Source organism: Zootoca vivipara, chromosome 2, assembly GCF_965207765.1.
Source record: "Zootoca vivipara chromosome 2, rZooViv2.hap1.1, whole genome shotgun sequence".
Lineage (NCBI taxonomy): Eukaryota > Metazoa > Chordata > Lepidosauria > Squamata > Lacertidae > Zootoca > Zootoca vivipara.
The window spans coordinates 110,171,251-110,193,059 of NC_142584.1; the positions used below are offsets into that span (position 1 = coordinate 110,171,251).

A 21,809-nucleotide genomic window follows, 5' to 3' on the forward strand; every position below is an offset into this window, starting at 1 on the left:
GTGCGAGAAAGAGGCGTGCACTTAGATTGTAGCAGCCCCGAATGGGACTCCCAGGCTGAAGGAAACTTCACCACGCAGCAATAGAGAAAAGGAAAGTAATTTATCGTTTGCTGACAGGAAGCAGTGACTCAAAGGATACTTCCTAAAAAAACTGAGCCCAACAGCATCAGTGCTCTGGGTTTATATACCTTTTCCAGGCAACATTTGGCATTACAAATGTAAACCAATAAAGCATGGCAGGGGGTTGGACTAGATGACCGTTGGGGTCCCTTCCAACTCTACAATTCTTTAAGAAGCTAGAGAATAAAACGTGGGTAGAAAAACCCACAGAGGAACAGGGGGCAGGGAAATGATTAAATATGGAAGGAAAGCAAGCTTTAAGGCCAGGGAGGTACTTTGCCACTGCTCTCTGCAAAACAGGTGCCATGTGAAAGGAGCCTGCTCTCCCTCCGCTTTCCCTGTTACCTGGCACCAGATCCCGGAAGTTTGTGCCGTCATGTTTGCGGATCGAATCAAAGACCACTGTCCTTGCCGGCATGTTCACTCCCATGGCGAAAGTCTCAGTGGCAAAGAGGATCTGAATCAAGAATGAAGGAGAAAAATGGGTGTCAAGTTTGCTCCTTATGTTTGTCCCCTGCCCACCCACAACCGTTTCTTTTAATTACTATTTTTTTTTTACATTTTTATCTCGCCTTTCCTCCAAGGAACTCAAGGTAGCATGTAGGAGGCCCCTGCTGTTTCATCCTCACCTTATGGGCATTATTATTCGTATTATTATTATTATTCATAAAAATAAAAATAAAAATACCCCACCCATCTGGCTGGGTTTCCCCAGCCACTCTGGGCGTCTCCCAACAGAATATTAAAAACACACTAAACATCAGACATTAAAAACTTCCCAATAGAGGGCTGCCTTCAGATGTCTTCTAAAAGCCAGATAGTTGTTTATTTCCTTGACATCTGATGGGAGGGTGTTCCACAGGGCGGGCGCCACTACCGAGAAGGCCCTCTGCCTGGTTCCCTGTAACCTCTCTTCTCGCAGTGAAGGAACTGCCAGAAGGCCCTCGGAGCTGGACTTCAGTGTCCAGGATGAACGATGGGGGTGGAGATGCTCATGGCCAAGTGGGAACAGGAACCTGCGTCCACTTCAGGTTGCATCCACACTTCTGGAACGTGTCCAGAAGAGGGCAACCAAAATGGTCAAAGGCCTGGAAACGATGCCTTATGAGGAACGGCTTAGGGAGCTGGGTATGTTTAGCCTGGAGAAGAGAAGGTTAAGGGGTGATATGATAGCCATGTTCAAATATATAAAAGGATGTCATATAGAGGAGGGAGAAAGGTTGTTTGCTGCTGCTCCAGAGAAGTGGACATGGAGCAATAGATTCAAACTACAGGAAAAGAAGATACCACCTAAAAATTAGGAATAGTTTCCTGCTTGGCAGGGGGTTGGACTGGATGGCCCTTGTGGTCTCTTCCAACTCTATGATTCTATGATTCTAAACCGCCATGGATTCCCCCCCCCCAAGAATCCTGGGAAATGTTAAGGGTGCAGAATATTGTTGGGAGACTCGCTCACAGAGCCACACCCTCCACAAACTGCAGCTCCCGGGATTCTTTGGGGGGAAGCCATGACTTTTAAAAGCGGCATAAGGGCACTTTAAAAGTATTGTGCGGACGTGACCTCAGTCCGAGTCTAGCACTCTTAACAGCCACCATGGCAGCACCTCTCCAAAGTAAAAGCTCAGAGGACTCACCTTGACGAGGCCTTTGCTGAACAGCATCTCCACCACTTCCTTTAGGATGGGCAGGATGCCGCTGTGATGCACCCCAATGCCTCGCTTCAAGAGATCCACCATATGAAGGACCTGGAAGAATAGCAACCAAGCTGTTAAAATACTGTTAAAAAAAGACAAGGCCCGGCTGCCTCTCCCTATATAATAATATTAATATTAATATTAATATTTATAATAATAATAATTTATTATTTATACCCCGCCCACCTGGCTGGGTTTCCCCAGCCACTCTGGGCGGCTTCCAACCGAATATTAAAAACAGTACAGCATCAAACATTAAAAACTTCCCTAAACAGGCCCTATTGCTTCCAAGCTGCCTTGGAAATAACGTCTATACAACTCTGGCGGCCACGTTGATGCTTAGGCTTGCGAGACAACTTGGGAATGGCGGCCATTTTGAAGTCTTAACCCAGGCCTTGGAGGGGCGGTGGCTGTTGAAATACACTCCAATCTGCTGCCAATCCGCTACTGGGCCAAGTCCAAGATGTTGGTAAAGGTAAGGGTAAAGGGACCCCTGACTGTGAGGTCCAGTAGCGGACGACTCTTGGGTTGCGGCGCTCATCTCGCTTTACTGGCTGAGGGAGCCGGCGTACAGCTTCCAGGTCATGTGGCCAGCATGACTAAGCCGCTTCTGGCGAACCAGAGCAGCGCACGGAAATAGCATTTACCTTCCCGCCGGAGCGGTACCTATTTATCTACTTGCACTTTGACGTGCCTTCGAACTGCTAGGTTGGCAGGAGCTGGGACCGAGCAATGGGAGCTCACTCCGTGGCGGGGATTCGAACCGCTGACCTTCTGATCAGCAAGCCCTAGGCTCAGTGGTTTAGCCCACAGCACCACTTGCGTCCCTTTTAAGGCGTTGGTACTAACGTATAAAGTATACACAAAAAGTATCAGGTGTAATGACAATTATTATAAGGTAAAGCTAAAGGGGCCCCTGACCATCAGGTCCAGCCATGTCCGACTCTGGGGTTGCGGCGCTCATCTCGCTCTATAGGCCGAGGGAGCCAGCGTTTGTCCACAGACAGCTTCCGGGTCATGTGGCCAGCATGACAAAGCTGCTTCTGGTGAACCAGAGCAGCGCACGGAAACGCTGTTTATCTTCCCCCCTATTTATCTACTTGCACTTTGATGTGCTTTCGAACTGCTAGGTTGGCAGGAGCTGGGACCGAACAACGGGAGCTCACCCCGTTGCAGGGATTCGAACCGCCGACCTTCTGATCAGCAAGCCCTAGGCTCAGTGGTTTAACCCACAACGCCACCTGGGTCCCCTGACAATTATTATACAACAAACCAATAATATATCCATAAGCCAGTTTTGGTGTTGTTGGTTTGTTGTATAATAACTAACGTATAAAGCCCTTAACAAAATAATAATACTCCCTGTGCCTCACGCTGGCAAAAGACAAAGGGTTAGTTCTACTTCAATGATAGTTCTACTCAGAGCACTCAGGCTCACTTAGGTTTCTTCATTTCAATGGCTCTACTCTGAGAGGAACTGAATTGGTTGCAACCTGAAGTACACTGTCTCTGTCTCCCTCCTTCCAGGTATCTACTCCGCCTCTTGGAAGCCATGTTTTTCACACCCAGTCCCTTTCCCACTCCACCAAAGGCCACAATGATTGGAGGTACTGCAATACCTGGTTGATGTATAGCAGGCATCCTCAAACTGCGGCCCTCCAGATGTTTAGGGCTACAACTCCCATGATCCCTAGCTAACAGGACCAGTGGTCAGGGATGATGGGAATTGTAGTCCAAAACATCTGGAGGGCCGAAGTTTGGGGGTGCCTGATGTATAGAGTGGATGGGGCATGCCCCTATTCCATCTCCCAGCCCCAAAAATCCGTTTAATATACAGTGGTACTTTGGTTCCCGAATGGCTTAGTGAACAAATCGGCTCCCAAACGCCGCAAACCCGGAAGTAAGTGTTCCGGTTTGCGAACTTTTTTCGGAAGCCGAATGTCTGACATGGCTTCTGCAGCTTCTGATTGAGTGAAGGAGCAGCCAATCAGAAGCCGTCCCTCGGTTTTCGAACGGTTTCGGGAGTTGAACGGACTCCCGGAACGGATTAAGTTAAACAACCAAGGAACCACGGTATAGTCCTCAGGTGACATATCAGATATTAAACTGATAAGAACAGGTGCTACACTTGATCTTAGCCAAAAGGCCAAGAAGCAATATGAAAACAGCTTTTTGAAATTATATATTGTACATCTCCTTGGGACGTATGTGGAAGGCAATGGATAGATACTACTGAAGCTGCTATCTAGCAGCCAAGTAGTTCCAAGGCATGGCTTTTCCCTCCTGGGCAGCGAAGCTGTTTTGAGGCCCAGCTCCCCTCAGCAACCCTAAAACTGAAGAGACACTTTCATGCCGAGAGGCCCTGTGGGCCTGGCCGCAAAGCCAACCACCCGCTGCCCTCCTCTCTGACCTGAGGCAGCTGGCGGTCTGTGCCCTTCAGGCGGGAGATGCACTTTTGGAAGAAGACGTGGATCTCGCTCTTCTCGTTCGTCGTGGTCAGGTTGACGGTGGTGAGCATGGAGGCGTTGTCGTCGCAGCGGTTGCGGGAGAAGGTGAAGGCCACCACGGGCAGCTGGTCCTTCTTGCGCAGCATGTCGATGAGGGAGAGCCAGATGTTCTTCTCCTGAGGGGAACGCGCACACAGGTCAATGTTGGCTTGGGGCCTAGGCTGGCGTCCTGGACTACAAGTCCCATCAGCCTCCGCCACCATGGCCACACCCACCTATCAAGGTGGCCCGCGCGCCAAAAGGTGGGATCTCATGCGCCGAAAGGTGCCCCCACTCTTTTTTTTTAAAAAAGCCACGCCTGTGAAGTTCTAAAAGAGGGGAGGAGGAGATAAATTTAAATTATTTAAGAAGGTTAGAAGTAGATAAGGAATACAGATCGGTAAATTAGCGACAAGAGAAATGTTGCGTGGACAGTGGAAGTCTTTTTTTATTATTTCTTTTTTCCCCTTTTTAATTTTTTAAGAACAAGTATAGATATGAAATTTTGCTTAATTGTGCACAATTTAGAATCCATTTTTAGAAATGATGGTTATTGTAATAATAGATATATTTCTTTTCATCTATTCCTTTTTTCTTTTCTTTCTTTACTGTTTTGCAATTCCACCTTTTTTGGAATGTTTTTGTGTTAGGATTTTGGTGTTTTTTTGGTCTTTTTTAATGTTGTTGTATTAAGGTTTATAAGAAATAAATAAAGTTTATAAGAAATAAATAAAGCTTTTTTTTAAAAAAAGAAAAAGCTACGCCAAAGGGGAAGTGGCAATATTAGGTCCTAATGAGCCCATTCTCCATTGCCCTTCCCGTTACAACACACAGTAGCACTGGGTCATTTTATGTATTTATTGATGCCGGGGGGGCGGCAGCATCAAACTCCCTCCCTCCCAGGTCCGCGATGATCCTGGCCCAGCATACCTGGCCCGCCCCAGCCCCCGGGTGCATGGGCTGCTTGGCCCCGAAGGTCTGGGAGTGCTTGCTGGCCCGCTCCTTCTTAGCATCCACAGCATCGTAATACCTGGAAGATTCGTTTGGACAGGGAGAAAGGGGCGAGAGGAAACACAACCAAGGCGTATAAAGTTACACATGGTGGGGGGAAAAGGGGGACAGAGGTTTTTCTCTCTCAGAAATACTCCAAGTCATCTAGTGGAGCTGAGCATTGGACGGTCAACTTCTTTTGCTGCCTGAGGCAAAGGACAAGATGGCCGCTGCTCCCAGTTCCATAGCTAAACCGGCAGCTGAATCCTACTTCAGTACTGGAAACAGGACAGCACCCCCCACCCCACCACGTCCATGGGGAGCAAGTTCGCTTGGGGCAGGCTGTGAGTGGCACATACCGTACCAGCTCTGCCCTTTCAATGCCTTGCCACCATTCCCCCAACCATCCCCGAGCACCTGCCACCTGAGGCAACTGCTTCACTCGGCCTACTGGCAGGGCCGGTCCCACGGAGGGTTCAGGCCAGCAAAAGGAAGGGTCCGTTCATAAAGCACACCAAGTTAAGGGCTTTTGGACAAATTGATGGAGAGCAGCCGAGGCTACTAAGGGCTACTATCATGATGGGTATATATCACCTCCAGGATCAGAGGCGGTTGCAGGGACTCACAAGCAGGGAGAGCGGCTGTTGTGTTCAGGTCCTGCTTGCGAAATACCCATAGGGATCTGGTTGGCTGGTACGAGAGCAGGAGGCTGGACTATCTGTTTGATCCAGCAGCATTCATCATCATCATTATTATTATTTATATTTCTCACTTAACGTACGTAAGCAAAGAGTGAATAAGACATTATTCCACAGACTATCAGTAAAAAAAAAAAAGAGAGAAAGGGGGAAAGGGGATGGGGTGCCATTTTTGGCATGTTTCAGGCAGGAAGTGAGTGTCTTGGGCTGGCCTTGTCCAGAAACTGCAGCTTCCCAATGGGGTTGGAGTAAACCTAAGGCATGGTTAACAAGCCAACCTTATGCCAGCGGTAGCCAATGCCATGCCCTCCCGACCTTCCTGGACTACAACTCCCATCATCCTCAACCGTCGGCCACACCGGCTCCCTCCTCCTGCCCTAAATGTTTTACAAGGCCACACCCTTGCCATTTAGATGGACTAAGTGGAGACAAGATCTGGGGTACCATTAAAGTGCAATTATTGGGCTTATTACATTTTGGGGGCTACCATTGGGCTCCCCACCAGCCGCTGAGACGCTCTGCCAGAGCCCTGGCCCTCACCCCTTGGTCAGGAACGTGCCGCGGGCGTCAACCAGCAGAAAGAGCTCACTCTGCGTTTTCTGGCTGTTGCCTGTGTACAGGTAATGCTCCAGCGGGACGGGACGCTTCAGGGTGCTGATCACGTAGATTTTCTTCCTCTTGATCCTCCTGCAAAGAGAGAAGGATGCCCAGCATGGATGGGTTGCAGGCTTCCTGCTTGCGGACTCTCCCGCTTCCCCCAGCTCACCCAAGGCACACCTCTACACAGCAGATGCTGCCCTACGCATGCAGCCAAATGGCACGATAGAAGTGATGGTTCTGCAAGGGGGAGGAGCCCTTCTTCATCCCTTCTGGGCCACCTTCCAAGGGGAGGCAGGCAAGCCGGGGGTGGGCGGGGCCAGGAGCCAAAGTGGGCGGGGCAACAAATGCAAATTCTGCATCTCTACAACCAGCTGGCTTCTAGATGTGCTCACAGACACCCCTCTCTGTCTTCCATCCAGGCAAGCAAGAGGCATTGGCAGAGTTTAAGGCCACATCCCAGCCAGCCAGAAGCACTTAAGGTAAGGTTACCACACGTCTCCAGTTCCCAGGGACAGTCCCCAGATTTGCAAATCTGCCCCCGGGAAATGTGGCAGCGGCAGCCTCAGCAGCCCAGAGCCAGCCTGGTAGCGCAGTTTGCTCTGGCTGGGTTCAGGAGCTGCTCGCTGCTGCGATGCCCGCCATTTTTCCTCGCTGGAAGTCCCCATATGATGTGCCTTGTGTGCAACACATCATATGGGGACTTCCGGAGAGGAAATATAGCGGGCACCACGGCAGCGGGCAGTGAGAAGCTCCTGAAGCCAACCAGAGCCAACTGCGCTACCAGGCTGGCTCCAGACTGCTGACTGCTGCTGCCGCCGCCGCCGCCACTACCAAAGGGGAACCATGGACTTCTGGCAGTACAGATCTCCTGCCCCCTGCCCCCTTTGTTTTGACGGAATGGGGGAGTCACAGGCGGGTGGCCGTTGCCCAGTTTTTTAAAAACTCTGTGCATTTATGTTTCACAGGGTGCGAAAGAAGGGCTTTGCACCTTTAGACAATATGTATGTGTGCTTGGGCCCAGGGTCTTTTGCATCACCATCCCCACTACTGACTCCCTGTTGCTACTCAGCTTCAAAAAAAATAAAAAATTGTCCCGATTCATTGAAAAAAATCTGGTAACCATAACTTAAGGAGGGTGTGGAGCAGCGCCTGTCAAGGGTGGGACCAGCTGAGGGGGTGGGGCCTATGAAAAGTTCCTGGGTGGCTGCTGCTGCTGCTGCGGCTAGATGTCAGGCCTAATAAGCACAGCATTATCACCTTTGGTAGGTCTTGCCCCTATGAAGCAGTTGCTGAGATTGATGGGCCCTGCCTCCCCACAGCTGCCTATGTCTCCTCCTCCCAGGGTTCACCCCAAGCAATCTGAGACTGCATGTCGCCAACCTCTCCTCCGCCCTTTTCATGCCTCTTCTGGTCCTGGGAGACCAGTGGGGAGGGGAGCTTGTTGTAGTAGAAAGGGGAGACACCTGTGCCTGGTCAGCAGCCTGCCCCTCATCTCTGCCTCTTGGCCCCCTCCTCTCCCGCTTCAGCTTCTGTCCTCGATTCTGGACTTCTCTATGCCACAAACTCTCCTAGCTCACACCAAGCCCTGTTACCTCTTCAGCTTCCAACCATCCTCTCGGCCTTGCCCTCCTCGCCTTCTGCCAATTGTTGTTGTCCCACCACCACTCCCCAAGCTCTGAGCCTTCTTCCTCTAGGGGTTCCCCAGCTGGTCCCTCCCACCAATCCTCTGCGTCCAACCAAATGTGACATCGGCTGTAGCACTTACTATTCTTTAATCGGCAGTTTATTCGGGTTTTCGCATTCCATTAAAGCACTATGCTGCCTTATTCCCTTCCCCAGCCCAGTCCCATCCATCCTTCACCCCTCCCTCTTCCTAGAACCGTAGAACTGCAGAGTTGGAAGGGACCCCCAAGGGCCATCTAGTCCAACCCCCTGCAATGCAGGAATCACAGCACGGCGATTTTCATTCCCGACTGCACCACTTCTTACCCTATCCAGTCAGCAAACTCCAGGGTGTTGGGGACAGTGGCACTCAGCAAAATTATGTTCACGTGGTCTGGTAGCATGATGAGGACCTCTTCCCAGACAACCCCACGCTGCAAGGGAACGGAAGAAATTAAGAAGACCTCTGCTCTGTCAGGATCATGGCCTATCCGGTCCGGCATCCTGCTCTCACAGCAGCCGACCAAATGCCCATGCGATGGCCGCCAGAAGAACCTGAGTACAACAACTCAGATCTCTCTCTCTCTTTCCCCCCACGTTTTTCCAGGTTTCGTAAAGGCCTTCGCCATCTCTATTCTGAACTGTACCAGTTCAGAGCACAAGTGGGAGGCTGAACCCATCCCCACCACCACGTCAAAAAACTCCCCGCAAATGGAAGAGTAGTGCATCAGGGAGAAGGGTCGTGTAGCTGAGCAGCGGGCCACATACTTTTGTATGCAAAAGGGCCCAAGCAGGGCTAGAAGAAGCCACATCAAAAACCCTGAAAAGCCACTTCCAGTCTACGCAGACAATAATGAGCTAGAAGGAGCAATGTTCTGATGAAGAACAAGGCAGCTCCCTAGGGTTCTAGGAAGGCTGAGGATGGGGAGAGTAGCAGAATGCAGTCCCTGGTAGCAGGTCCCAGGTTCAATCCTGTCTGAAACCTGGGACAGCTGCTGCCGGCTTGTGCAGACAATCCTGATGTTCCAAGCCCTGCTCCCCTTGGTGTGTGCATTTCCTCACCTCTGAGTCGTTGATGTAATGCACCTCGTCAAAGATCACCCACTCCAAGTCCCTGAGGACATCTGAACCATTATAGAGCATGGACCTGGGGTTTTTGGAAAGAGAAAGGGTTATTGCAAGACCAGGACTCTTTACCCTGACCAACAGCGGAACAAGGGCTGGCTGGACCATAGAATCATAGAATGGTAGCATTGCAAGGGACCCCGAGGGTCATCTAGTCCAACCCCCTGCAATGCAGGAATCTCAACTCAAGCATCCCTGATGGACGACCACCCGTTCCACAGACCAGATTTTGGGAACCATTAGAAAAAGATAGAAAATGATTGATATTTAATTATAATGGTAATCATAAAGGTAAAGGTAAAGGGACCCCTGACCGTTAGGTCCAGTCATGGATGACTCTGGGGTTGCGGTGCTCATCTCGCTTTACTGGCCGAGGGAGCCGGCGTACATGTGGCCAGCATGACTAAGCCGCTTCTGGCGAACCAGACCAGTGCACGGAAACACTGTTTACCTTCCCGCTGTAGTGATACCTATTTATCTACTTGCACTTTGACGTGCTTTTGAACTGCTAGGTTGGCAGGAGCTGGGACCGAGCAACAGGAGCTCACCCCGTCGCGGGGATTCAAACCGCTGACCTTCTGATCCGCAAGCCCTAGGCTCTGTGGTTTAGACCACAGCGCCACCCGCGTCCCCAATGGTAATCATAGGATGGGTCTAAAGGGTGACATTTGTCTTTTCCAAGAGCTCTTTTTGAACCAAGGATGGCCAGCATTTTGGGGCACATTTGCAAACCCCTCCCTATTTATATCTCAAATCCTCACCGAAGGATCTCCGTCGTCATGATGAGGCACGAGGCATCCGGATGGAGCTGAACGTCCCCCGTCAACAACCCCACGTCCCCAAAGGTGTTCTTGAAATCCCGAAACTTCTGGTTGGAAAGAGCTTTGATTGGGGAAGTGTAGATGGTGCTGCAGAAGGAGCCAGGGGAAAAAATGAAGAGCTTTAGAAGTTCAAAAGGAGGAGACACCGGCATACCCAATTGAACCAATTTAGATCCCTATACAGGTTCCTATACAGCTCAGGACCAGGTTACTTGAGAGACTGTGTTATCCTTGATATACCCAGCAAATTGCTGAGGTCTGCAGCAGAGTTCCTCTTGCAGATTCCAAAGATTTCGGGTGCTTGCTCCACAGTAACTTGGAGCAGGGGCTTTTAGAGTAGTGCCCCTGTTCTGTGGAATCGCGTCCCTCTCTAGATGGGACAGGAGACCGCTATCTGCACTTTCTGGAACGATTGAAGATGTTTTTGTTCTGCCAGCTGGATAAATAGGTCTTTAGCATGAACGCCCACTTGTTAGGGTTGAAGCCCTGTTGTAAATGTGTTTATTATTTTTGCATTCTTAACTGCTTTTAATTATATTAAGTGCAAATCAGATTGGGCAGTGGTTTAAAAAGGCAATTAATAACCTATCATCCTCATCGGCCACTTTGCAGGTATGAGAGAAGGTGGTTCTCAAAAACAACCCAGTTCCAAATCATTTAAAGAAGCGGTTCCCAATTAACTAAGCACTACAGACCCCCTGTTTTTCAAAAGCCAAGCTATGGACAATGTTGATGTCTCTAGGGTAGTTTTTGTTATGTGAATGGTGCCATGGACCCCTGGGTGGGTTACACGGACCATCAGGGGTCAATGGACCACCAACTGGGAACCACTGATCTAAGGCAGGCATGTCCAACAGGTAGATCGTGATCTACCGGTAGATCATTGGATATCTGCAGTAGATCACTGGTAGATCATTGGCTCCCCCCAAAGAAGCTGAACTACTGTGGCTCCCCTAAAAAAAACTCAACATTTTACCTCCTCCCTGAAAAAACTCAACAACTTTGACCTGAATCCCCCCCCAAAAATCGGTTTTCCTCCTTCCTAAAAAAAGTTCAACAACTTTGACCTGAACTACAAAAGGGGGGGGGGTAGATCACTGCCAGTTTTTAACTCTGTGAGTAGATCACAGTCTCTTGGGAGTTGGCTACCCCTGATCTAAGGCATTGCAGGTCAAGTAACTGATACAATACAGATACCACACAGCTTTCGCCAGCCTCCGGACTTCTAGTACTACTACAACTTCCATCTTCCCCAGAGTCAGGGCTGACAAGATCCATATGAAGAGCCCCTGTTGGGTGAGGCCAAAGGCCCATCTGGTCCAGCATCCTGTTCACACAGCAGCCACCCAGGTGAGAAAGCCTGAAAGAATGACCTGAGCATGATGGCACTCTCCTCTCTACTTGCGATGTGGGAGTTGCTGTCCAAAACAACAACAACAATTATGATGAGGATGATGCCCATCCGACTGGGTTGCCCCAGCCACCCTGAGTGGCTATCGTAAAGGCACCAGGTTGGTAAAGACCTATGCGATAAGAATGTGATAGACATGCTTCAGAATAACGGACAGGCTATCAGGACTGTTGTATGTTGACTCTCTGGCCTAGACAGAAGGGAGAAGCATCTTCTTCACACTGCCTCCATCCAGGATTAATGTCACCTACTAGGCAATCGTAGGGAATTGCCTGGGACAGGAGTCTTGTTTTACTACTTTCCCTCCCTACGCGAGTCAATAAAAAGGGATATTTCGTCGTCCTAGTTCAGGCATCCCCAAACTTCGGCCCTCCAGATGTTTTGGACTACAATTCCCATCATGCCTGACCACTGGTCCTGTTAGCTAGGGATCATGGGAGTTGGAGGCCAAAACATCTGGAGGGCCGCAGTTTGGGGATGCCTGTCCTAGTTCTTATCTGACCAGGGCCCCACAGGCTCAACCCTAGCAGGTTCAATATTTTAAATTAACAGTGTTCATTTGGGCATGGAGGGCAGCTAAACACTATAATAGCTAGTGTGGCATACTGGTTAGTGTCAGACTGTGACCCAGGGGACCAGGGTTCAAATCCCCACTCTGCCATGGAGCTCGCTGAGCAACCACAGGCCAGTCACTACCTCTCCGCCTGACCTACCTCACAGGGTTGTTGTGCGAACTACATACTTCTGCTCCTCGAGCTTCTTGGAGGAAAAGTGGGATACAAATGTTTATTTATTATTATTATTCATAACAGGCACTCTCACCGTGTCATGTGCTTCTGGGACAGAGCAATGGCGTATTCTGCCACCACAGTCTTCCCGGCAGAGGTGTGGGCAGCGACAAACACAGAGTCGTGCTTCTCCAAGTGGAGAATCGCCTGCTTCTGGAAAACGTCTGGCTCAAAAGGCCACTGAGACGGCAGAGTAGGGAGAGAGAGAGAGGAAGTCACACAGGGGGCAGGAGTTTAGAGTCATCAGTCCTTGGCCCCTACCCCTCCTCTCCCCGCTTGGCCCTCTGAGCTGGCATCGTACCTTGAAAGCTGGATCAGGAATTCGCTTGTAGAAGTCGTCCACGGGAGAGCTGACGTCCACTGGGATGGCCCACTGCTCTTTGGGGGGCTCGGAAGCCGCAGCAGGGGCCGGGGCGGCCTGTGGGGCTGATTTTGGGGTGGGCGTCACCTCCTGAGAGGAAGGCAAAGAGGAGACAGGCAGCGTAAAGGAAGCCAAGGATGGGAAGAGGGAATCCTCCGCCCACCAACAGAGCTTCTGCCCAATAAAAAGGGAGGGTTGTGTACTAATGCTGGTTCTATTCGGAGCCACTGTATCTGGTAGCCTTGTCCTTCCTTTTGTCTGAATTTGGCTAGAGCAGCTTTAGCTCCTGGGTGGCAGCGCCGTTCACAGTTCTTTCCCAGGCCAGAAGCCTGCTGCTGGGTGACCGTGGGCTAGTCAGACTTCTTTGAAATCTCCCAGCCCCACCCACCTCGCAGAGTGTTTGTTGTGGGGGAGGAAGGGAAAGGAGAATGTTAGCTGCTTTGAGACTCCTTAGGGTAGTGATAAAGCGGGATATCAAATCCAAACTCCTCTTCTTCTTCTTCTGCCAGTCTTCCCTCACCTCTGTAGACAGAGAAACCCACCTGCCACCCGCTTGGGCACCTGCCAACATCGCCCCAATATCCTTCCGTCCCTCTCTGCACGCAGGTGGCCCTACCTTAAGCACCAGTTCTTCCAGGCTGTTTGCTCTCTGCAGCGGCACCGGTTCTGCCGGGGGCGCCTCCTCTCCCTTCGCCCCTTTCCCCTTCTTCGTCCTCTTCCTCCCTTCCTCGGCCTTCTCCTTCTCTTCTTCGTCACTGGAGGCTCCCAGCTCAAAGGTGTCCAGGGCCCCCAGTAGGTGGGTCAAGTTCAGCAACCCTGGGGAGGCCTTGAGTTCTGAGGTGGGGGGGGGGTGAGACACACAAGCAAGATAGATCCCCTCCGAGGGTGGGAGGTGTTGGTGTCATGAGCTCAGGGGTGGGGAGAGCAGCTTTTGGGCTCAGTGATCCAAGGAAGAGTTTGCAATTACGTAGCTCAGTGGGAAATGTGCCATGGAAATGTGTGTTTCGTGCGAGGGCAAACCTCTCTACAAGGCTTGCTATGGTCTTTCAGCTCATGTTAGGGCAGAGACAGCGACTGGGCCAAGCTCCATGGCAAATGGGGGATTTGAACCCAGATCTCCAAGGTTCAATGCTCTTATTTCTTATGTTTATTTGTATATTGCCCTTTATCCAAAGATCTCAGAGTGGTTCACAGCATAAAGACACAGTTTAAAAATATGAAACACGTAATAAAAACAAAACAAAACAATAACCCAGTTCCCCAAACATGTATAAAAGTATATACAGGATGTTTAACCAGAGACCTGGTTGAAAAGGAATGTTTTCGCCTGGCGCCTAAAGGTGTATAATGAAGGCACCAGGCGAGCCACCCTGGGGAGAGCATTCCACAAACGGGGAGCCACCACAGAAAAGGCCTTTTCTCATGTTGCCAACCTCCAGACCTCATGTGGAGAAGGCACACAAAGAAGGGCCTCAGATGATGTTCTCAGGGTCAGGGTAGGTTCATATGGAGAGAGGTGGTCTTGCCCCAGGCTAGCCTTACAGAAGCTGCTAGATGACAGTTGTTATCATCATCTCTGACCATTGGGCCATACCAGATGGGGCTGATGGGAACTGGGAGTCCAACAACATCCAGAGAGCGCCATGCTAGCTGCCCTTCTTCTAACCACTACACCACACTGTCTCCCAGCCCCCAATCCAGCCTCCCCACCAGTCCTAATCATCTCTCTACCAGAAATGAGGTTACCTTGCCTGGCGAACTCCACCCCCTTCTTCCAGCCTGGTGGGACCGTCAGCAAATCTGAGGGAAGAAAGAAAAAGCAGGAAGGGACATGGGCTTGAAGACAGTAGGGAAGAGAAGGGTCCGTGGCCTTCAAAGCAGGGGGCAGGTTGAGGTATGAGGAGGCCCCAGTCAGAGGATCCTCTGATGGGCTTAACCTCCTCATCCCAGTGGGATACCTTGCTGCAGATGCCAGTTTCCCACAATGTCCCAAAGTGATGATACGGTAGGGCAGCTCCCTGCACCTGCTCAGAGGCCCAGGCCACGTATCACCAATGAGCCCTGAGAGAGGAGAGAGGCCCCAGAATCTGCAGGGGTTGTCCTTATTTTTATTGATCGTGTGTCAACTGTGCTGCTGGCCTTTCCATCTGAAGAGTGGGCTTAAAAAATGACTTCAACACATCATAATTTGCAGTCTGTGCCTGTTATTTCACCACTCTAGCCTTACCAGGGTGATGGTTTTTGCTATCAAAGGTTGTGATTTCAAGAAGAGGCAACCCCATAGCCCACCATGTTCTCTCCCTATCTTCCCACCCTATATAAATAGGGTAACGTCTTCAAGCCTCACCAAGGCTGCTGCAGAGGACACATGGCATTAACACAACCCAGAACCGGCTGGGATCTTAAGAGAAGGTGCACCATCGTGGCTATTGCCTAGAACAGAGCCAAGTACCGTTCTCAAAATCAATGTCCTCTTCCTGGTCTTCTTGAGTCTTGATCTGTTCAAGGCTGGGTTCGTCCATCCCACCTAGAGAGAGACTGAGTTAAAACAATGCACTGTGGACAATTAAGAGCAAAGTTGCATGCATGGCAATTATTCTACAGTCAGAAGACTCAGAATTCTGCAGTAGGGCTAGGCGATATATTGATATATCGCCAAAAACTGGTTTGAAGTCCATATTGTGATAGTGGTTACATAATTTTTCAAGCAGCAATATACAGTGGTACCTCGACTTCCGAATGCCTCGACTTCCGAAGGTTTCGACTTATGAAGTCCGCAACCCCAGAAGTGTTTTCGTCGCACGCGGGGTCTGCGCATGCGCAAAATGGACGCTTCGACTTACGAAGGATTCGACATCCGAAAAGCGCCACGGAACAGATCGCCTTCGTAAGTCGAGGTACCACTGTACTGCAAATCATGATTGTGTGTGTGTGCTATGCAAAAGTCACAATGTGGGGAAAACCGTGAAACCAGCCAATGCGTCTCTCGATTCCTGCAGTCCCTTGTCAAGTCTGCTGGCACAGCTCTCTCCTGACTCCTGCGTGGAATCACAAGAGCAAGTGCTGGCAAAAATCATGATGCGGAGGGGGGGGGGACTCTCCTCCCATCATCTCTGACCCACTGGCCATGCTGGCTGGGGCTGATGGGAGCTGGAGTCCCAACATTATTCCAAGCCCTGGCGTAAGACTGTAGCGCCAATTCCCTGTAGCACAAACAGGAGACCCATACCTGGCCAGAAGGGGTAATTGGTAGCGCTGCCTCGGAGAGCCTCGACTGGGGGGCCAGGTGCTCGTTGGAAGGAAAGAGAATTTTTGGCCGATAAGCCCATGTTGTCCACAAGTGCCTGAAACGGAAGAGGGAGCGGTGTCAAGACCAAACGGTGCCTGGCCACTTCCCCCTTTCCGAGCAGTTCTTAAATTCCTATAGACTGTATTCTCAATTCAAGACAACAAGTATACAGGTGCCCCCTCCCACTTACGCAGGGGGTTATGGTACATCCTGGGCCCCCGTGCACATAAGCAAAAATGGCATTAGGTGGGAAGCACCCTCTAAAAAGCCCCTAAAATGCCAGCTTTCTCCTGCTTTTGTCACCTGTTAGGCGCGGAGGCTGAGCTGCCGAAACAAAGCCCTGCTACACCTCTGGTCTCGTTGGGGTTTCCTCCACAAGGACTCGCCAGCTCTCTCTCGCCATTTTCTGGTTTGAATCTATCGATTTATTTCCCGATGCCGCACATATACCCGGTAACGGGGGGGGGGGGGGTAAAGGTAAAACGTAAAGGACCCCTGGATGGTTAAGTCCAGTCAAAGGCGACTATGGGGTTGCGGCGCTCATCTTGCTTCCAGGCCGAGGGAGCCAGCGTTTGTCCGCAGACAGCTTTCGGGGTGATGTGGCCAGCATGACTAAACTGCTTCTGGCACAACGGAACACCCTGATGGAAACCAGAGCGCATGGAAACGCCGTTTGCCTTCCCGCCGGAATGGTACCTATTTATCTACTTGCACTGGCATGCTTTCGAACTGCTAGGTTGGCAGGAGCTGGGACAGAGCAATGGGCACTCACCCTGTCATGGGGATACAAACCACCGATCTTCTGATCGGCAAGCCCAAGAGGGTCAGTGGTTTATCTAGCTGCAAGAGGAGCAAAATGCTCAAGTGGTCGTTTAAGCTTGCAATCCTTCCTTGGAGCAACGGGGGGGGGGGGCAGCAGAATGGGACATGTACCAGAGCCTGGCTGCTACCATGGAGGTGTCCAGAGATTTAGCACAAGGGTGGAGGGAACATGTGGCTTGGCACAGGTCCCTGATTTGGCCCATGAGACTGCTTTCCCAAAACTACACCTGCCCCGCACCCGCCTTCCACCAAATATGTTAGCCCTGGTTGGCTGAAGCATATGGACGCGCCCGCCCGCCCAAACAAGGCGGGAAACCCCTTTCTGCCCAAGGAACTTCAGGGCAATGCAGTGGGTGGGGCCAGGTAAAAAAGAGGGCGGAGCAATGAGTGTGCATTTGCTCTTCCTGCAGCAGGCTACTGTTCACACACGGCTCACATGCCCTTCTCTAGCCTTCTCACAGACAAGAGTTTAAGAATAAATTCCAGCCAGGCGAAAACCCTCAGGGGGGTGCAAAGCAGGGCTGGTTAGGGTGTGTGGCCTGGGGAAAGTTCTGAGGGCCAGGCAGAGAGTGCTGGAAGGCCACCTTGAGTCCGTTGGCCTAAGACTCCCCACCCTTGCCTGACAACTTGCCACGAAAAAATGACATTCTGGGGGGGAAGACGCCACCGTTCCTCACCTCTCTGAAGCCCAGCAGCTCTCCTGTGGTGGGGTTGCGCTCCGCCTGAAGCGTGGAATGCATGGGGGTGACGTCCACCTCAAAGAGCGACTGGATGTCTTTCTCACGGGGCCAGAACCTTCCTCGAGAAAGTAGACGGGATTTTGCTTTTTTTGGAAAAACACCAAAAACATTTGCAGATCCCACACCACCAAAGCTGCTGCCCCAACCAGAGAGCACACGAATAACTGTGTCCTCTTTTGCTCATTTCTGGAAGGAGAGACCTCAGTTTTACACAAGGGAGAGATGGCTCTGCGGCCGCCGAGAACCTCACCTGTGAGACCTTTCGAAGTGGTGGATGGGAAGCCAGTCTGGGCTGCTGAGGAAGTGCTGCTCCAGTTCAGAGGCCAGATCCTCAGCGTGAGGGGGCAACCCGTGAGGCAGCTGTAAGGTGGGATGATAAAAAAAAAGGGTGCAAGTGTCATTCCTAGATACCAGTGTTTATGCAGCCAAAGTAACTTGCAGCCCCCAAATAGGTCACATCCTGGTGTAAAACAGGTCGTATCCTTGCAGACACCACGATTATGCTCTCAAAGACTGGTCAGACGTTTTAAGTCACAAAATGTCATTGAAAAGATGGGCGGGAGGGAGAGAAAAAGAGGCAAGCATATATGGGGGGGAGGAGATTAAACTTTTTTAAAAATTGCTTGACGTTTCACTTGATTGGTTGGCTGCCCTAATTGACCAGCCTCCACTGAGCAAACAAAGAAGTGAAGTGCGGAGACAATGCAAGAAACCGAAATGCTAGAATTCAAGTTACTAGATGGGAGATTCCAACTCAACGTCAGGAAGAACTTTCTGACAGCAAGAGCTTTTTGACAGTGGAACAGTCTCCCTTGGGAGGTAGTGGACTCTCCTTCTTTGAGAGATTTTACTGGCGTGTGCTCTGGTCCATGGGGTCATGAAGAGTCGGACACGACTAAATGACTAAACAACAACAAAGCAGAGGTTGCAAAATAAAAAAATTCCTTCAGTAGCACCTTAAAGACCAACTAAGTTTTTATTTTGGTATGAGCTTTCGTGTGCATGCACACTTCTTCAGATACACTTGAAACAGAAGAGGCAAACCCTTATGTATATACAGAGGGTGGTGGGGGTGGGTGGGAATGGGTGATGGGCTGATAGGAGTGGTAAACTTGTTGATGGCTGTCAAGCAGAGGTTGCATGGCCACCTGTCATGTATGATCTAGTTGAGATTCCTGCATTTCAGGGGGTTGGACTAGATGACCCTCGGGTCCTATCCAGCTCTATAATTCGACAATTCTATGAATTCAACTTCTTGCATTTGGATCCCACTATTATTCTGTCATAGCATGTGGTTCTCAGGAGGCCAGTCAGTTACTGACCAGACCTGGGCCTACTTCGCTTCAGCACATCGGCTGCCTCACCTGCAGGAGCCGGTGGCTGCTTAAAAAAAAATTTTTTTTAATGGTTTTCCAGAATTTCAATGCATGCAGCTGGTGGCTGCTTATTACCATTAAGAAAATTCCTCTCTTGTTCCAGGGTTGGAAAGGGGCACTCCTTACCGTGGTTAGTGGGAATCGATCTCCATGAGGCCCTTCCTCTTGGGTGATGAGCTCAAAACGGCCGGCACATCCAACCTCCAGAATGGAGAGGGGTAACTCCAGAGGCCCCCTGGGGGGCAAGACTAGAGGGGAACAAGGAGATAAGGACATTTTGAAATTCATCATCCCATTTTCAGTCGCTACTCCCGCTGACCCCCAGTGTAACTTTCAAAAAATTGAAAGGCTGAAAGGGACCTCAGAGGTCATCGGTGCCAAATGCAACTTACAGCATGCTGGTTTGGAGGATCGTTACTTCATATTATTATGAAATATCAATAAAATATATTTTCACACACACCCCCACACACCCCAAAAAGAATGCAACTACAGCACCCTGGAGTGCTCACTCGAAGGAGATCCTGAAGCTGAGGCTCCAATACTTTGGCCACCTCATGAGAAGAGAAGACTCCCTGGAAAAGACCCTGATGTTGAGAAAGATGGCGGGCACAAGGAGAAGGGGACGACAGAGGATGAGATGGTTGGACAGTGTTCTTGAAACATGAGTTTGCCCAAACTGCAGGAGGCAGTGGAAGACAGGAGTGCCTGACGTGCTCTGGTCCATGGGGTCACGAAGAGTCGGACACGACTAAACGACTAAACAACAACACCACCCTGAATTATTGCTATCCATCCTTTGCTTAAATTACCTCCAGGAAAGGCAAAGTTTACTGATGTAAAGGTTAGATTCCTTTGGTTTTATTTGATGAAAAATATGTGTGCCACTTTTCCAAACAAGCTGAGAAGCATCTCACAGCAATAGCAACCCGTTAAGATGTACAATATTTCAACAAAACCATATAACAGTATCTTATTATTATCTGTTTTATTATCTGGCTTACTGTTTTACGACGGATTATAAACCTCACTGGTGATCTTTCGTTGTTGGCATCCATCTGTCTTGAGAGACAATGGAGTGCGCCTCTCAGGGTGAAAGGTGTCATGAAAAGGGGCAGAATGGGGGCAGAACTGGCAAAGTGGGCTTATGCTTGTTCTGCCAATGCACGCAGGGGTCCAGAACGGAACCCTGGCACAAAACGAGGATTGTCTGTACTGTACTAGATAACTAGATTTTCATAACTTTGGTTTTATCTGTGTATTATTGATCATTATTACTTTATTCACATTACTTAAAAGATTCTTTTTTCTCTCTAAAAAAAATTGAATAAATTAATAACGGCCTTATATAGGCATGAGCAAATAAAACCAATTTTTACTTTCCCTCAACTTTTTCCCATTTTCAGTTGGCTATGTAGCTTTCAAGACCTGGTGCCTGAGCTTGCTGTTTCCCCTGCCTTTTTCCTTCTGTGCTGTGTCTTTTTTATGTTGTAAGCCTGCATGGAAAGAACAGTCTTTGTTTTTAATCTGTGTACAGCACAAAGCAAATTTTATTACTTATTTTTCTGCTCTGCTTTCATTTAGACCACATCAGCGAGGCTGGGGGGCGGGGAGGAGGGAGTCTTGTCGTCTGGGCAGCCCAGGACCTCCATACACACTGCCCAGGCTGGCACCCCGGGGAGGTCACTTTAGTACTGCAATTGCAGCAAAAATATTGGAGGCATCAGTTATGAGTTCCCGGTCTCTGCAGCCACAGCGGGTGTTGTGATTCTCCAGAGGTTTGAATCAGGCATAGGCAAACTCGGCCCTCCAGATGTTTTAGGACTACAACTCCCACCATCCCTAGCTAACAGGATCAGTGGTCAGGGATGATGGGAGTTGTAGTCCCAAACATCTGGAGGGCCGAGTTTGCCTATGCCTGGTTTGAATGCACCCCCGGAGGCACACTCCATTGTCTCTAGAGACAGACAGATGCCAACAATTTATTTCATAAAAATTACACACTACTTGACTGTTAAAAAACAACAACCCTCTTCAGGTTTACAAATGATTTACAGTAATATTGAGGGGAAATTCACAACCCTCCTTTAAAACATAAGAACGCTGAAATACTAAAAAAGGGCTAAAATTGCTCCAGCTTTTTAAGCATCTGGGCAAGGCTTCATCTAAACAGGACTGTTTTCAGCAGCCTCCGAAAAGATCCCGTCGAAGGCGCCTGCTTGATCTCAAGAGGCAGGGAGTTCCAAAGGGGAGGCGCTCCTAAAGTTCTCTCACCTATTCTCTCCATCTCCATCGCCACTTCCACAGCTCGCCCAGGGGCGTGGCCAACTCCTAACCCGGAAGTGCTCGTTCAAGCCCAACCTGGTGAGGGCGGAAGCTTCACCCACACCGCAGAAAGTGGCTCCAAAGGCAGGGAGGAGCCGTCGCTACTCGTCCGGGCGGAAGCAGCGGCCGCCCCTCGCCACTGTAAAGCGGAAGCGAGCGACGAAGCCGACACGGGATTGGTCGAATTCCAGTGAGAGGCGGAGCGCCCGGTTGGAAGAAAGCGGAAGCGGCGGTTGGAAGAGCAGTCGAGAGTTTCGGGGTCCACTTGGTTCCATTTTCAACGCAGGCGGTGCCCGCTGTTGTCCAATCGCAGCTCGGCCTGTAAATTGCAAACGTCTCGCCGCTGCGTCATACGCATGCTCGAACGAGCCCCTTCGCGTTTCGAACGTGGTTCCGCCCCGCTACGCAATTCAGCCAATGAGCGGCCGATATGTAAATTCTCCTTAAACACGGGCGCGTACTCTCCTTTCATCGCGGCCCGCCTTTCCAGTCAGCCAATGG

General features: G+C 50.3%; 1 protein-coding gene and 1 pseudogene across 1 annotated transcript in view; both read right to left on the reverse strand.

Annotated features, from left to right (window-relative positions):
- Positions 1-21,650, reverse strand: part of SKIC2 (SKI2 subunit of superkiller complex) — a 36,627-nt gene extending 14,977 nt beyond the window's left edge. Inside the window, exons 1-18 of the mRNA XM_035107139.3 lie at positions 21,258-21,650; positions 19,110-19,231; positions 17,858-17,967; positions 17,545-17,662; positions 15,986-16,100; positions 15,209-15,283; positions 14,503-14,556; positions 13,373-13,590; positions 12,697-12,846; positions 12,430-12,575; positions 10,137-10,283; positions 9,313-9,397; positions 8,578-8,684; positions 6,529-6,675; positions 5,231-5,330; positions 4,225-4,437; positions 1,755-1,865; positions 466-577 (exon numbers count right to left, since the gene is read on the reverse strand). Of these exons, the coding sequence (XP_034963030.3) occupies positions 466-577; positions 1,755-1,865; positions 4,225-4,437; positions 5,231-5,330; positions 6,529-6,675; positions 8,578-8,684; positions 9,313-9,397; positions 10,137-10,283; positions 12,430-12,575; positions 12,697-12,846; positions 13,373-13,590; positions 14,503-14,556; positions 15,209-15,283; positions 15,986-16,100; positions 17,545-17,662; positions 17,858-17,967; positions 19,110-19,231; positions 21,258-21,276 (2,149 nt within the window). The 5' untranslated portion in view covers positions 21,277-21,650. The remainder of the gene's footprint in view (positions 1-465; positions 578-1,754; positions 1,866-4,224; positions 4,438-5,230; positions 5,331-6,528; positions 6,676-8,577; positions 8,685-9,312; positions 9,398-10,136; positions 10,284-12,429; positions 12,576-12,696; positions 12,847-13,372; positions 13,591-14,502; positions 14,557-15,208; positions 15,284-15,985; positions 16,101-17,544; positions 17,663-17,857; positions 17,968-19,109; positions 19,232-21,257) is intronic.
- LOC118081615 (U2 spliceosomal RNA) lies at positions 3,762-3,972 on the reverse strand (annotated as a pseudogene).
- Positions 21,651-21,809: the final 159 nt, after the last annotated feature.